Consider the following 15,900-nt stretch of genomic DNA (forward strand, 5'->3'; position numbering starts at 1 on the left):
GATCATACTCAAAGATTCATGATACATTATTCAAAAATTGGGGGCTACTTTCACACATGTTCAAATTTCCTTGGCACACTTCCACTCGCCGCAATTTCTGGTCGTCAGTGAGCACTTTTGGGACTATCTTCGTGCACACCTTGCGCATGTTTAAGTGCTTCGTCACAATGTCATGAGCCACAGATTTTGATAAATTTAACATCTGGACAATTAAACGAATACTTAGTCGACGGTCTAAGTTCAAAACTTTGCACACACGGGTCACATTGTCGGTGCTTGTCAAAGTCGCAGGTCTCCCAGCACGATCTTCATCAGCGACCTCTTCCTGTCCCTCCAAAAGGGCCTGGAGCCACCGAAACACACCACTTTTTGCGAAAGCAACATCTGGGTAAGCCTGCTTCCTTATATCAAACGTCTCTGTAGCAGATTTACCAAGTTTCACACATACTTCAATCGCGTACCTCTCTCTAACGCTGCATTTTCGGTTGCACCACTCATAGAAACATGACGCGAGTTACAACGACGACGATGCCAACCACTATCTGTATGACCGATATAACTGCAACTGCAGTCCATAAGAACTGCAATAACGAAGTAATGCCGACGTCAACGTTACCGATTTACCCAAAACTACTTAAAGTCAACTTAAAATATTTTTCTTTTTTTTGTTATCGCAACAACGTTGCGACCACACGAAATATGCATATCATAAGTATTTAGAAATAAACTAGGGCACTTACATTAGATCACATTGCATTTTCGTTGGACATTTCATTATTTTATATTATCAAACGAATTTTGCGACAGCCAAAAACAAAAAGCAATTAAAGTCACAATAAATAGTGCAAAGTAAACATTTAAGGGAATGCATGTAAGAAGTAGGCCACTTGACAAATATTGTTGTAACTACAAGTAGTTGCGCCAATCTATACATAGGCTGCTATATATATATATTTCTGGACTAGGCAAAACTAAGTGTTGCCAGGTGCAATCTGACATTTCCATTGAGAAGTTTGACATTTTTTAGCATAACATCACTCAGAACGTTTTGTCATTTAATAGTAAATCGTTTTATTTACAGGGAATTAAAAAATTCATCTCGGCCAAAAAATGGAATTAACTCGTGAACATTTTCGTGCAATCATTTTTCACAACTTTCGATGTGGATTATCACGACAAGAGTGCATCGATGAACTAAAATCTTTGTATGGCTATGAAGCACCATCCTATAGCAGTGTGATAAACTGGTACAACGAATTCAATCGTGGCCGACGCTCGCTCAAAGACGAATTCCGTGAAGGTCGTCCAAAAACAGCCGTTGTGCCAGAAAACATCGATGCCGTACGTGAACTGATAATGCAAGACAGGCACGTAACATACCTTCAGATAAAGGCATGCCTATGCATTTCTCCCACCAGCATACATTCGATATTGCATGAACACCTGGCCGTAAAAGAGGTTTGCTCTCTTTGGATCCCGCACAATTTGACAATCGCTCAAAAAAATATTAATATTATAAATGCGAAAGTAACTCTGTCTGTCTGTTACTCTTTCACTCCTTAACGGCTAAACGGATTTTGATGAAATTTGGTATGGTGATAGATGATAACCTAGAAATGATCATAGGCTATAAATAATCACGCCATCTTTCTTAGGGGGTAGGACGTAGGCAGAAAACTGAATTGAGTTACTGATTTTTTTATGGTTTTTGCTGGGAGTTTTGCTCTATCATGCCAAAACGGCTAGACGGATTTTGATGAAATTTAGTTAGGAGATAGATAGTACTTAGTTACATTTTTATTATTAGGTAGTTAAGGCAGAGAACTTAAAACATAGAGAAGGTGCAGGTTCGATGTCGAACATTTTATTGGATTGTAGTATGGAATTCACCTCACAACCACAAAATTCACGATGTGAAATGTTAACATTTTAACAGTTCTCTCACATACTCAAACAGAGAATTTGAAAAGAAATAAATATACATATGTATTTTCGGCATATAATGCCATGGCATATATGTATGTATGTATGCCCAAGCAGAGAATACTGAAGAAAAATAAGTTCTTTTAATAATTTTTTTTAATAATACTAATAAATATTTTTGTATTATATTTCTTACTAATAGAAATTAAATTTATCACAACAATACACATATACATATGTACATCTTCTATCATATTAATCTTATGTATCTGCACATGCTTATATGAATGTATGTATACGCATGTGCGCGTTCAGAAATTCAAATAATGATGTTATCACTTATCAATATATCACATGTGCGCGCATTGATCTACATGTTAATACATTCAAATATACTTAAATGTACATATACATATTTGTATACACTTCCGAACAAATAACGCACAAGCGTTTGTACGCTACGTACATATGCGTACACATGTGAATATGTCACCAACAAAAAATTGAAGCATTGTTCTACTAAAACAACAATTTTCTAAATAGCAGAATTTGAATATATGGTTACAGTTTAAACATATTCTTCTTCAAATATAGTTCAATTACTAAGTATTTGGAATAGTAGAAAAGAAGTGCAACCAAATATGCAGTAAAATAGATTATAACTGGCTCAGTAATCAGTCATTGAGTATGTATACTGTGTCCAAAAAATAAGGTGACATTTGAATTTAAACTGCGCGCGTCGAAGGACTTGGAGAATTATTATTTTTTAGGTTGATAGTACTTTATGTCAAATTTCATGTCAAAATATTCATTAGTGTTTGAGATACGTGTCGTTTTGTGAGTTGCTAAAAGTGGGTTTTTCGTTTTTGGCGATGTCGAAATTTGATGAGCAAAGAATTTACATTAAATTTTGTTTACGGAATCAAATTTCTGCTGCGGATACGTTGAGAATGGTGCAGAAAGCCTTTGGTGATGAGGCTATGTCCAAAAGTGGTATAGTGAGTTCCAAGCCGGCCGTGAACGTGTCGAAGACGAATAGCGTCCAGGGCGACCATCAACCTCAACCGACGAAGCTCACGTTCAACAAATAAAAAGTTGCAAAGATTGGACCTATGTTTACGACCCCGAAATAACCGATCAATCGAGCGAATATCGTGCAAAAAAAGAGCCGAGACCAAAAACTCGCGTCAAAGTCGCTCAAAAATCAAGGTCATGTTGACTGTTTTCTTCGATTATCGTGTTGTGCATTATGAATTCCTTCCAACCGGTCAAACAGTCAACAAGGAATATTATTTGAACGTTATGCGTCGTTTGCGTAACGCTATCCGTCTAAAAAGCTCGGAATTGTGGAAAGACCATTCTTGGTTTTTACATCACGATATTGCACCATCCCATACTGCCCTCGTAATTCGTGATCATTTCGCCAAAAACTCAGCCCATATCGTTCCGCAACCACCGTATTCATCTAATCTGCCACGACTTCTGGCTGTTCACCAAGCTCAAAAGAACGCTCCGGGGACACCATTTTTATACGATAGAGGAGATTCAAGCCGCAGCGAAGACAGAACTGAAGGCCATCCCGGAAAGTGACTACAACCAGTGTTTCGAAGATTGGAAAATCCGTTGGCATAAGTGCATTGCATCGGGAGGGGACTACTTTGAAGGGGATGAAATTGTTTTGGAAGAATAAATAAAGAATTTTCAAAATAAATACAATGCCACCCCCAGTGAATAGTCATAACCAGCCTCGGATGAGAGACCCCCCTTTTGATGACGACCATGGCAAACGAAATAAGGACTACGAATTGAGGGCATGCACCTGGAATGTCCGGTCCCTTAACTGGGAAGGTGCCACTGCCCAGCTGGTTGATGTCCTCGTGAAAACAAAGGCTGACATCACCGCCGTCCAAGAAATGCGATGGACGGACAAGGACAGAGACGAGTAGGTCCTTGTGACATTTACTACAGTGGCCATATAAAAGTGCGCAGGTTTGGTGTGGGATTCGTGGTGGGAGAGAGACTCCGTCGCCGAGTACTATCATTCACTCCGGTGAATGAACGTCTAGCCACAATCCGCATCAAAGCGAGGTTCTTCAACATATCGCTGATTTGCGCCCACGCCCCGACGGAAGAGAAGGACGATGTGACCAAAGATGCCTTTTATGAGTGCTTGGAGCGCACTTATGTGAGATGCCCCCGTCACGATATAAAAATCGTGCTTGGCGACTTCAACGCCAGGGTGGGCAAAGAAGGTATCTTTGGTACTACGGTCGGTAAATTCAGCCTCCACGAGGAAACTTCCCGAAATGGGTTGAGGCTGATCGCCTTCACCGGGGCCCGAAATATGGTTATCTGTAGTACTAGATTCCAGCATAAGAAGATCCATCAAGCTACCTGGCTGTCTCCGGATCGAAAAACTACCAACCAGATTGATCATGTTGTGATAAATTGAAGACACGTCTCCAGTGTTTTAGATGTGCGTGCGCTCCGAGGTCCTAACATCGACTCGAACTCGACTTGTTGCAGCTAAGATTCGCACCCGCCTCTGTGCAGCAAAAAACGCACGCCAACAAACACAAGGAAGGTTCGACGTCGAGAAGCTGCAATCACAACAGACAGCCGAAAGATTTTCCACTCGGCTTGCACTCCTGCTCTCTGAGAGCACTCGTCAACAACTCGGTATAAGGGAACTGTGGGACGGCATTTCAAACTCCTTACGTACAGCTGCAACCGAAACCATTGGTTTTCGGAAAGTGCAAAAGAACAGCTGGTACGACGAGGAGTGCCGTGTCGCAGCGGAGAGAAAACAGGCTGCCTACCTCGCAACGTTACGATCGACCACAACCCGTGCGGGATGGGATAGATACCGAGAGTTGAAGAGGGAAGCGAGACGCATTTGCAGACAGAAGAAGAAAGAGGCCGAAATGCGTGAGTACGAGCAGCTTGACAAGCTGGCCGACAGGGGTAATGCTCGAAAATTCTACGAAAAAATGCGGCGGCTTACAGAAGGTTTCAAGACCGGAGCATACTCCTGTAGAACCCCCAAGGTGATCTAGCCACCATAAAAAAGGAGACCCCACAATCTGCGCCAACTACCGTGGGATAAGCCTCCTCAACATCGCATATAAGGTTCTGTCGAGCGTATCGTGTGAGAGATTAAAGCCCACCGTCAACAAACTGATTGGACCTTATCAGTGTGGCTTCAGACCTGGTAAATCAACAACCGACCAGATATTCACCATGCGCCAAATCTTGGAAAAGACCCGTGAAAGGAGAATCGAGACTCACCACCTATTCGTCGATTTCAAAGCTGCTTTCGACAGCACGAAAAGGAGCTGCCTTTATGCCGCGATGTCTGAGTTTGGTATCCCCGCAAAACTAATACGGCTGTGTAAACTGACGTTGAGCAACACGAAAAGCTCCGTCAGGATCGGGAAGGTCCTCTCCGAGCCGTTCGATACCAAACGAGGTTTCAAGCAAGGCGATTCCCTATCGTGCGACTTTTTCAACCTGCTTCTGGAGAAAATAGTTCGAGCTGCAGAACTCAACAGAGAAGGTACCATCTTCTATAAGAGTGTACAACTGCTGGCGTATGCGGATGATATTGATATCATCGGCCTCAACACCCGGGCCGTTAGTTCTGCTTTCTTCAGACTGGACAAGGAAGCAAAAGAAATGGGTCTGGCAGTGAACGAGGGCAAGACGAAATATCTCCTGTCATCAAACAAACAGTCGTCGCACTCGCGACTTGGCACTCACGTCACTGTTGACAGTCATAACTTTGAAGTTGTAGATAATTTCGTCTATCTTGGAACCAGCGTAAACACCACCAACAATGTCAGCCTAGAAATCCAACGCAGGATAACTCTTGCCAACAGGTGCTACTTCGGACTAAGTAGGCAATTGCGAAGCAAAGTCCTCTCCCGACAAACAAAAACCAAACTCTATAAGTCACTCATAATTCCCGTCCTGCTATATGGTGCAGAAGCCTGGACGATCTCAACAACAGATGAGCCGACGTTGCGAGTTTTCGAGAGAAAAGTTCTGTGAAAGATTTATGGTCCTTTGCGCCACGGCGAATATCGCATTCGATGGAACGATGAGCTGTACGAGATATACGATGACATTGACATAGTTCATCGAATTAAAAGACAGAGGCTACGCTGGCTAGGTCATGTTGTCCGGATGGACGAAAACACTCCAGCTCTGAAAGTATTCGACGCAGTACCCGCCGCGGGAAGCAGAGGAAGAGGAAGACCTCCACTCCGTTGGAAGGACCAAGTGGAGAAGGACCTGGCCTCGCTTGGAATATCCAATTGGCGCCACGTTGCGAAAAGAAGAAACGACTGGCGCGCGGTTGTTAACTCGGCTATAATCGCATAAGCGGTGTCTACGCCAATTAAAAAGAAAGAAGAAGTATCACGTGCATCCCAAAATACTGATGTCATAACCTTTCCAGCCGACTTTTTCGTCTTTCCACGCCTGAGAATCGGTTCATCATGTGCAGTCCACTAGAATGACTGTCGATTGGACTCCAGTGGGAAGTGATGGAGCTATCTTTTTATCACCGACGCAAAAATTGGGCTTTATTCTGATTAGAAAGCAATCAATACTTTCCGGGCGAGGACATTTCTTTTTGCAATGTGATCGTAATTTTGGAACAGCCAAGAGACTTATTAGAAGAAAAGATAGAATATACGTCCCAGCTCAGTACAACAACTTGATTTCGAAAGCTAAAAGTAAGGTATTTTTGGTTGAAGCCATTAATAAAGAGAACATATTGAATTTTAAAACAACATGGCAGCGGTTCTATAAGAAAACCTGCAAGTCAATAGATAAAAGTACAACTTTTAAAATATCAAAATATGAAAATTTTGAGTATAAAAGTGGTAATAAAGGTTACTTAACCTGTTCCAAATTCATTAACGGATTTGTAAAGACATCTTTTTTGCTCCGAAAATCAAGAACTACTCCTAAAATACGAAAAAGCATACCGGTCAAAACTACCCATAAACGAAAAACAGATGAAAGATGTGCGAAAAATAATACCATATATTCCTGAAGAGTATAAGACGTTTTATGATTTGATTTTGTCTTGGCCCACAACACATTGGATGGTGCTGATATAGATGAGGATTAATACAATATATTTTCTATGTTATTAATATAATAAATGCTAATATTCTTTAATATTTGTGTCTTTATTTTCATAAATTGGAAAAAGGGAATAATTCCAAGAATTTCAAACTACCCTAACTTTTGTTTTTCTTTACAACAATGTTAACTACATTACATTTTAACATATCATGGGTATTTGATCCATACGTTGAGACTAAATCAGTTTTTTCTAATTATCTCAGTTCGAACTTTTCGTAATTATTCCCTTCTTCCAATTGGTGGTTCAATAACAGATTGAAATTTGTTACGAAACCACGAAGAGATCCCGCTTATATCGGTCGGTGTTCTTTTTGCCATCAACGCCAAGGCACATGAACGAGTACTCCCAGGATGCGATGGCATACGTGTGGAATTATGGATCGGGGTCAATCAGCAAGCGATCGTCACGTTGGCACAGCACGACTTTTCAAAAAACAGTTACGATGTTCTTCTTTGGATGGTGGATAGTGGTTCCACCAGATCAAATTGATGAAGTCATTTCTGCGGAAATTCCTGATGCAGAGAAAGATCCCGTATTAAACGAAGTGATGAAAACCAGTATGGTTCATGAACAATACAATCCCACTTCGGTTTGTATGTCTAACAATAAATGCACGAAACACTATACTCTTGCTTTTCTTTCGGAATCGCAAACTGGAAATGATGGATATCCACTCTATCGTCGTAGCTCATCAGACGACCATACAACTTAGAGTAGTGAATATCGAAGTTGACTACATATGGATCGTACTGTATTCTCCACTGTTATCTAATTCACATTCAAAACTCATATCAATGTTTAGTATTGCAGTTTGGTGTAATCTATAAAATACGTTTGTAAGTACGTCACCAAAGGAACCAATATGGCGGTTATTGGTCTTGAACGATACGGTCGATACGTGGATTGCAATAAAGTGCTTTGTAGGGTATTTACTTTTTCAATTCATGAACGTTTTTCGACTATTGTGCGTCTCGCAGTTCATTTGGAGAATGGCTGAAGAGTATTTTTCAACCCAGAGAATACAGTCCATCCAGCGGAAACACTTCCAACAACATTGACATTGACGAGTTCTTTCTCAACTTGCGTCAGTATTTCGTTTGCGAGAACATTGCTCTATTCGGAAATGCCTTGATATTATACATGGAATGCATCGTCGAAGAAATAGCTGCGCAGAAAGTAAGGCCAACCAGTAGATTGATATCCAGGTGTGTTCTCAACTAATTCCTTAGGACGAATTTACATAATCCACCCGAAAAACGACGATTGCTAATACCTTCGGTTGCTATTGATAAGTGTTCGTGGTTCAATTTCATTTGAGTCATTGCGTACTGTGAATGGTAGAGTGTGTGTAACTTTTTGAGAAGCATGCAAGCAATTACAATTGCTGGAACATGATGATGATATTTCGCATGCCACTGAAGTTCGCACACTTTTCGCGATGGTCATTTCGACATATCAGCCTTCAAATCCGCGTCAATTTTGGAATACGAACAAAATTACGTTGCCGAAGACATTTTACATCATATTCGATAAGAATTGGAAATAGGCAAATTTCGGTTCGAGTGGTTTGATATCAATTCCACCTGCCTTTTGTCAATTCACTTCAACGAAAAATGAACTTATCACGAATGCTTATGCCAAATTTGCCAAATTATCGGAAATACGATTGCATCAGTGCGTGCCAGTTATACATTTACGCTCCGGAATAGTAAAACCTAGCTTAAGTAAAATTTCTAAATAAACTGGCAGAAGAATTTTGAAGGGTACAGTCTGTCAAGTAAGAGCGTGGTCGAGTTAATTTATAAAAAAAAAAAAAACATTTTATGAAACTTTCATATTTATATATACACATTACAAAGTAAGAGCGTGGCCGAGTTAATTTATAAAAAAAAAAAACATTTTATGAATCTTTCATATTTATATATACACATTACAAAGTAAGAGCGTGGTCGAGTTAATTTACATATAAAAAAAAAACATTTTATGAAACTTTCATATTTATATATACACATTACAAACAATGATGCAATTTGGTCAATAATATGCCCAGTCACCACCGGCGTCGATAATTGCCTGGCATCTCCGAGGCATGCTATCTACGAATTTGACGGCGTATTCTAGTGTCAACTATCTCCAGATCCACAAAAACCACACCATACCATTGTTTTTTCTGGATGGCAGCTATTAAATCTCTTCAGGTTGCAAATGCGGCAATTTTTTTGTTTAAATAACCACTGAGTCAGAAACGGGTCTTATCACTTAACAAAAAGGCAGTTCAAGAGGCTTCAGTTTTTACACCGTCTGTATTATGTACCCTTTCATTTTAAGAATACGTAGCGTGTTCATCGCCTATGTATTTTATTGTTTCCTTTTTTTCACTTGTTCAACTGCTTAGCTGTTTTTGCATTATACTATTTGTTAAATAATTAATTTTACCAGCGGGTAGAGTTCTCAACGCTTTATTAAGATGAGTACCATCTGCACTAAGTTACAATCAGAAAAGAGATTCTTACATACATGTCCTCCGGTATTTATAGGAGTTCAAAGGAATTTCAAATACCGTAACTTCGAAATATTAACAAACAGAGATAATAACAAACAGAAATATATGATAAAAGAGAGATGAGAAATAGAAAGCTTAGATAAAACAGTATTGCCAGATCAGACTTAACATTATTAGAAAATAAACTTAAAACTAACGTAAATAATCCTAAATATCCTGCCCGGTCGACTCGAAATCCTCCTTCTCAAGCAACAGACATAGTTTCTGGACGGCTCGTTTTATGTATCCTCTAGCGGTTTTTAACGTGACATTGCGGACCACTCCATCAGCTCCGGGATGTACTGTTGTCACTCGACCCAGACACCAGTGGGTTGGAGGCAGGTTCTCTTGTTTGACGAGGACGATATCATCCACCCTTATATTGCTCGTACGCCGAAACCATTTGTTTCGTCTCTGCAGAATGGTTAGATACTCCTCACTCCATCGCTTCCAAAATCCTTGTTGTATTTGACGTATCCATTGCCATTGCTTCAGTCGATTGCTAGGGATTTGTTTGATATCTTGTTCGGGAACCGCCAGTAGTGGAGACCCAATCAGAAAATCAGCAGGCGTCAACGCAAGTTTCTCCTCAGGATCGTCGTAAAGTGGTGTAATAGGACGGGAGTTTAGACAGGCTTCTATTCTTACAGCCAACGTCTGCAGTTGACTGTACCACATGACCTGCGTACCTACGCAGCGTACCAAATGGTGCTTAGCGGATTTCACTGCCGCCTCCCAGAGGCCTCCTTGATGCGGCGCACTGGGTGTAATGAAATGCCAATGCGTGCCCGAATTCGCTAACGATCGCTGGGTATTCTCACCTTGCCATGCTGCAAGGTCTTCCTTCAAGAGTCGGTTGGCACCAACGAACGCTGTACCGTTATCACTATATAGATCTCGACAGGGACCGCGTCGGCTGATGAAACGAGTGAAGGCATCTAAAAAGGCTTGTACCGATAGATCATCAACCACCTCAATGTGTACAGCCTTGGTGACCATACAAATGAAAATTGCGAGATACGTTTTGATAAGCGTTCGAGAGCGTTTCGTTCCGTTTCGTAGTGTGAAGGGCCCACAGTAATCGACACCAGATGAGATGAACGGCCTAGTGGCTCTAATCCTCTGCCCGGGTAAGGAAGCCATTTGCTGCTTCAGGACTTCCCCTCTATGACGCCGACACACTACACAGTTATGGATGAAACCCTTGACTGCTTGCCTGGAACTCAGAATCCAGAAGCGGCGACGAAGAGTGTGCAGCATGAGTTGTGTTCCTCCATACAGTGTAGATTCATGTGCCTGATGTAGTAAAAGCTTAACCAACGGCGTCGATTTCGGCAAAATAATAGGGAATCGTTGATCATGTCCTAGTTCGGCCTTGTGAATGCGTCCTCCAACACGTAGGATTCGGTTCTTATCTATAAAGGGATTTAAAGGCATGATTCGACTGGAAGATGCCAAACCTGAACGAGACTTCAATTGACGGATTTCATCTGCAAAATGTTCCTCTTGCTCCAAACGGATTATAGTGTATAGTGCGACGTCTAGTTCCTGAGCACTGATAACCGGTTGGCGAAGGTGTCGACGGTTTCTTAACCAACGTAGCATAATGGCCATCGTTCCAAACAATGGAGTGATATCACTGAACCGTTCAGTTAACAGAATAGCGTGCCCATTCGGACGACGAGTATATAACGGATGTGACACGAGTGTAATCAACTTGTACGTATTTCGGTTTTCGGTGAGTAATATATCTGACTCATCCTCGCTGAGAGGAACGTCACTGCTGTCCAAATAGATCATCTCTGCTTCTTTAGGTCCATGCCACCAGAGTGGATGTGCTAGTAGCTCTCCAGGGGTGATGCCTCTACTGGCACAATCAGCTGGGTTATGAGCAGAACGAATGTGATGCCATCACGTGGGGGATGTCAGCTCCTGTATTCTACGAACACAATTTGATATGAATGGTTTTAATGTTGTTGGATCCTTCCTCAACCAACATAATACGATAGCAGAGTCCGACCATAGATAGTAGGGAACGTCAACTAGTCCCAAAGAAACCCGTACATTCTGGAATGTTTCAGTAAGAAGTAGCGCTGCCGCAAGTTCTAGGCGTGGGATGGTAGTAGCTTTAAGTGGTGCTACCCTGGTACGTGCCGTCAGAAGAGTGAAACGTACAGAACCGTCTGTGTGCAATGTCTTCGCATAAATCACCGCTGCATACGCGTGTGAGCTAGCATCGCAAAACCCGTGAAATGATGTTTCAACGTGTGGAATCACGCCCATCCACCGCTCGATTCGTATTTGATTAAGCTCTGGAAGTTGTGACCGATACTTCAGCCATCCACGGCAAAGATCGTCAGGTAATGGTGAGTCCCAAGATAGACCGGTAGACCACAGTCTCTGAATGAATATCTTCCCAGTTACGATAACTGGCGCCAACAATCCAGTAGGATCAAAGAGTCGTGCCACCTCGCTGAGTACACGGCGCTTTGTGGGTATCTCTCCTCTTTGACGTAGATCGACGCGAAAGAATAACTGATCCGACAGTGCGTCCCATCTTAAACCCAAAACGGAAGCCTCACCAGGATGGAAGATATAACTTGAAAGAGACTGCTCATTAGATAAACGCATCATCACCTGACTATCGTTCGAGTTCCATTTTCTTAGGGTGAACTTTCCCGCAGATAAAATGGCGTCCACATTTTTAGCTAGCTCCACTGCATCGATAACGCTTTCACAACTTGTCAAGAAGTCGTCAACATAAAACTAAGTTAATATCGCAGTTCGAGCGCGAGCCGCCTGTTGTATGTCAGGAACCACAGCGAAATTGTCACGAGCACATTGTTGTAAAGTTCGTACTGCATTGTAAGGACTGCATGCCATACCATATGTGATAGTCTTCAGGCGATATACTCGGATATCGTCTGCAGAAGACTCACGCCATATAATTCGCTGATAGTCGCGATGTTCAGGTGCAACCAGCACTTGCCGGAACATCTTCTCTATATCTGCTGTTATTGCCACTCGATAGCGTCGGAAACGTAAAAGAATACTACTCAACGAATCCTGAAGCATTGGACCTACCAGTTGGACATCGTTCAGTGAGATTCCAGTGCTGGTAGGTGCCGATGCGTTGAACACTACGCGGAACTTAGCTGTAACCGCATGTTGTGGAATGTAGTAGCAATTGGTGTGATTGTAAGGTGGTTGTACTGTCTCCATGTGACCTAGTGCTGCATACTCCCTCGTAAATGAAATATAGTTTTCTCTAAGGACTGGATCCGCAACCATACGACGCTCTAGTCTATGAAATTGCTGTAATGCCAGTGTGTACGAGTCACCCAGTTCCGTTGCCTTTCGCCGTAAGGGTAACTGTACCATATAACGGCCGTCTGGGGTGGTATCGAAAATCTGCTCACACTCGTTTTCTGGCAGATTGTCTACCACCGCTATTTCTTTCATTTGCCAGAACTTTGACACCAGTTCCTCCAACCGGTGGTCCTCCCTGTCTAGCGAAGTGGTGAGTGTGAGCAATGATTCCTTTGCAGGAAGGGTCACTGCTGCTGGACCAAACACCACCCATCCGAAGCGGGTACGCTGGGCAAAAGGTTCGTCTGGTCTTCCACCGATGACTTCACCCTCTATGAGACGCCCCTACACGTCCGGGCCAATTAGAACGTCGATAATTCCAGGCGTACCAAACTGGTTGTCCGCCAAATCTATGCCTCTCAAGTATGGCCATTGGTTCATGTCAATCTTCACTGCTGGAGTCGGTGAAGTAATGGACGCTAAAACCAAGGCGTCAATTCGCATTTCAAAATTAGATGTTGTTGATCTCAGAGTGAACGTAACGCTGCCTTTCACTCGAGTATTGATGGTCGCACCTACACCTTCTACCATCAAGTCACATTTTCGTCGATATAGCTGCAAACAGTTTGCTAGACGATCCGTTATAAAGCTAACCTGTGATCCGGGATCACACAGAACACGTGCCACTCGCTGCACCGATGCTTTTCCAAAGGCATATGCACGCGCTGTTGCTAAAAGAGTTATCGGCTTTGGATTGGCAGCGAGAGGCTTTGCTGGTGCGGGTAGTCATGCTATTGTGGCTGTCGGCACCTCCGCAGGTACCTCATTGCATACGGCTGACGTAGTTGTAGAAGAAAACGTTGACGTGTTGTTGACCTTGTCTCGACATAGGATTGTGTTCTGCTTGCGTCCACAATTTCGACAATTACCAGACGAACACTGACGATAGGAATGACTCGAACGTAAACAGTTGTAACACAATTTCAATCTCTTAAGAGCTTCAAATCGTTGCTCCATACTAAGAGCCAATATTGCTGGACACTTGGCAAGCCGATGCGCTAACCCGCAATGAGCACACAGAGCGGCATCCGTGGTAGCTACATGCGCCCTTAGTGGTCGTTGCTGACGGCAAGCCGTTAGTGAGACCGATGGTTCAGGAGCTAGGCTATGAGCACGTCTTTCCAGAAACTTCAATAAATCTTCTAGCTGGGGTATTTCTGTAGTTGAGCACCTCATACACCAGTCGCGCTTAGTTACCGCTGGAAGCTTAGCCACCACGATTGGTACTGCCAATGCGTCCCACTGATCTATAGGGATGTCCATAACACGCAATGCACGCAGCGACTCATGGACCGTATCCACAATACCCAGTAACGACTGCGATGACTCGTGGGTAGTTGTTTTGAGGTTAAGAAAATGGGATACGTGTATTTCCGCTAGCTGCTTTTTGTTGTCATAGCGGTCCTTGAGAGCCTTCCAAACCTCCTGATAGCCACCTGAATATATTCCACCAACTAAAGGAACAGTAGCCGCATTTACCGCCTGCCGAAGTTTTCCCAACTTAAACGCTTCTGGATATGTAGAATTGTGTACCACGGGTCCAATTTGAGGTCAACTAAATGCCCATCCAGAGATGTCGTAGGGCAATTCCGCGTTCCGTCAGCGACATTAGACTCAACCCTTGACGATGCGATGAGACGATTAAGTCTGCTACATGCCGCAGTATACAGCTCCTCTACTTATTTCAAAAGTGCATCATGTGGCCCCATCTCGGTGGACGTAGCTCCTCCAACCAAACGATTATGGTTCTCCATGAAACGCTCAAAATACGATTCAAGCGATTTAAGCTCTTGTTGGAGATGAAATACATCACGGCTTTCCATGGCACCATCCGAGACACGTGCATGTATGCGCTTTATTGCTTTCACCGCCGATGATCGCCAATGAAGTTCCGCCATGAAACCACACAATCGCAATAACAAACAATTACAAAAAATTTAAAAATATTTCTCCTCACAGGAGGCACCAAAATGTTAAATAATTAATTTTACCAGCGGGTAGAGTTCTCAACGCTTTATTAAGATGAGTACCATCTGCACTAAGTTACAATCAGAGAAGAGATTCTTACATACATGTCCTCCGGTATTCAAAGGAATTTCAAATACCGTAACTTCGAAATATTAACAAACAAAGATAATAACAAACAGAAATGTATGATAAAAGAGAGATGAGAAATAGAAAGCTTAGATAAAACAGTATTGCCAGATCAGACTTAACATTATTAGAAAATAAACTTAAAACTAACGTAAATAATCCTAAACACTATTAGAGCGCCGTCCTGTTTACCCTTTTTCTTATTTTTAATACGCTTTTATTAGCTTCACTTGTATGTATGTATGTATGTATGTATGTTTGTAACTTTTTTAAGTAGTACTGAAACGTAGAATATTTGAGAGACACTGTAGGAAGGCGACAGTAAGTTTAAGCAGCTCACCAAAAATATGCAATATCTATATAAAACTAGTTTTAGTGACATTTAAATAGCATACTGATTTGAGCGTCGACCGTTTATAAGATGCAAGGTTGTACAGTAGAACATGCAGTAATTTATCTGGGCCCTATTCCACAAAACAACTTTTCACTTTGCACTTATCAATTGATATTGTACTGCAAAGTGAAAAGCGTTTCTGTTCCACAATATTCTTTGCGAATCTCACTTTGCATTGAGCATATTTTGGCAAAGACTTACGCTCTTTCCGCTCAGTGCAAAGTCTTTGCGCTTTATTGGCAAAGTCTTTGCACTCTCTTGCAAAGTGAGTGTGCAAAGTGTTCCACAAAGCGTTTTATCAACTTTGCATTTCTGTCTCATCACTTTTCACTTCGCATTGCTTTATATGTGTTGTTAAAATGAGCTGCAAAATACAAATTAAAAAAAAACTTGCTGTTTTAAATGTGATAAAAGAAAAAA

The 15,900-nt window shown here is 42.0% G+C and overlaps 2 protein-coding genes across 12 annotated transcripts in view; both read right to left on the bottom strand.

Moving 5' to 3' along the window:
• LOC125780352 (uncharacterized) overlaps positions 1-15,860 on the bottom strand; it is a 31,400-nt gene extending 15,540 nt beyond the window's left edge. Inside the window, exon 1 of the mRNA XM_049462612.1 lies at positions 5,683-15,860. Within this exon, the coding sequence (XP_049318569.1) occupies positions 9,792-11,423 (1,632 nt within the window). The 5' untranslated portion in view covers positions 11,424-15,860 and the 3' untranslated portion in view covers positions 5,683-9,791. The remainder of the gene's footprint in view (positions 1-5,682) is intronic.
• The window catches only part of LOC115066680 (homogentisate 1,2-dioxygenase), a 312,248-nt gene that overhangs the window by 96,640 nt on the left and 199,708 nt on the right, over positions 1-15,900 (bottom strand). The window lies entirely within an intron of this gene.

The sequence above is a fragment of the Bactrocera dorsalis genome, chromosome 1 (assembly GCF_023373825.1).
Source record: "Bactrocera dorsalis isolate Fly_Bdor chromosome 1, ASM2337382v1, whole genome shotgun sequence".
Classification (NCBI taxonomy): Eukaryota; Metazoa; Arthropoda; class Insecta; order Diptera; family Tephritidae; genus Bactrocera; species Bactrocera dorsalis.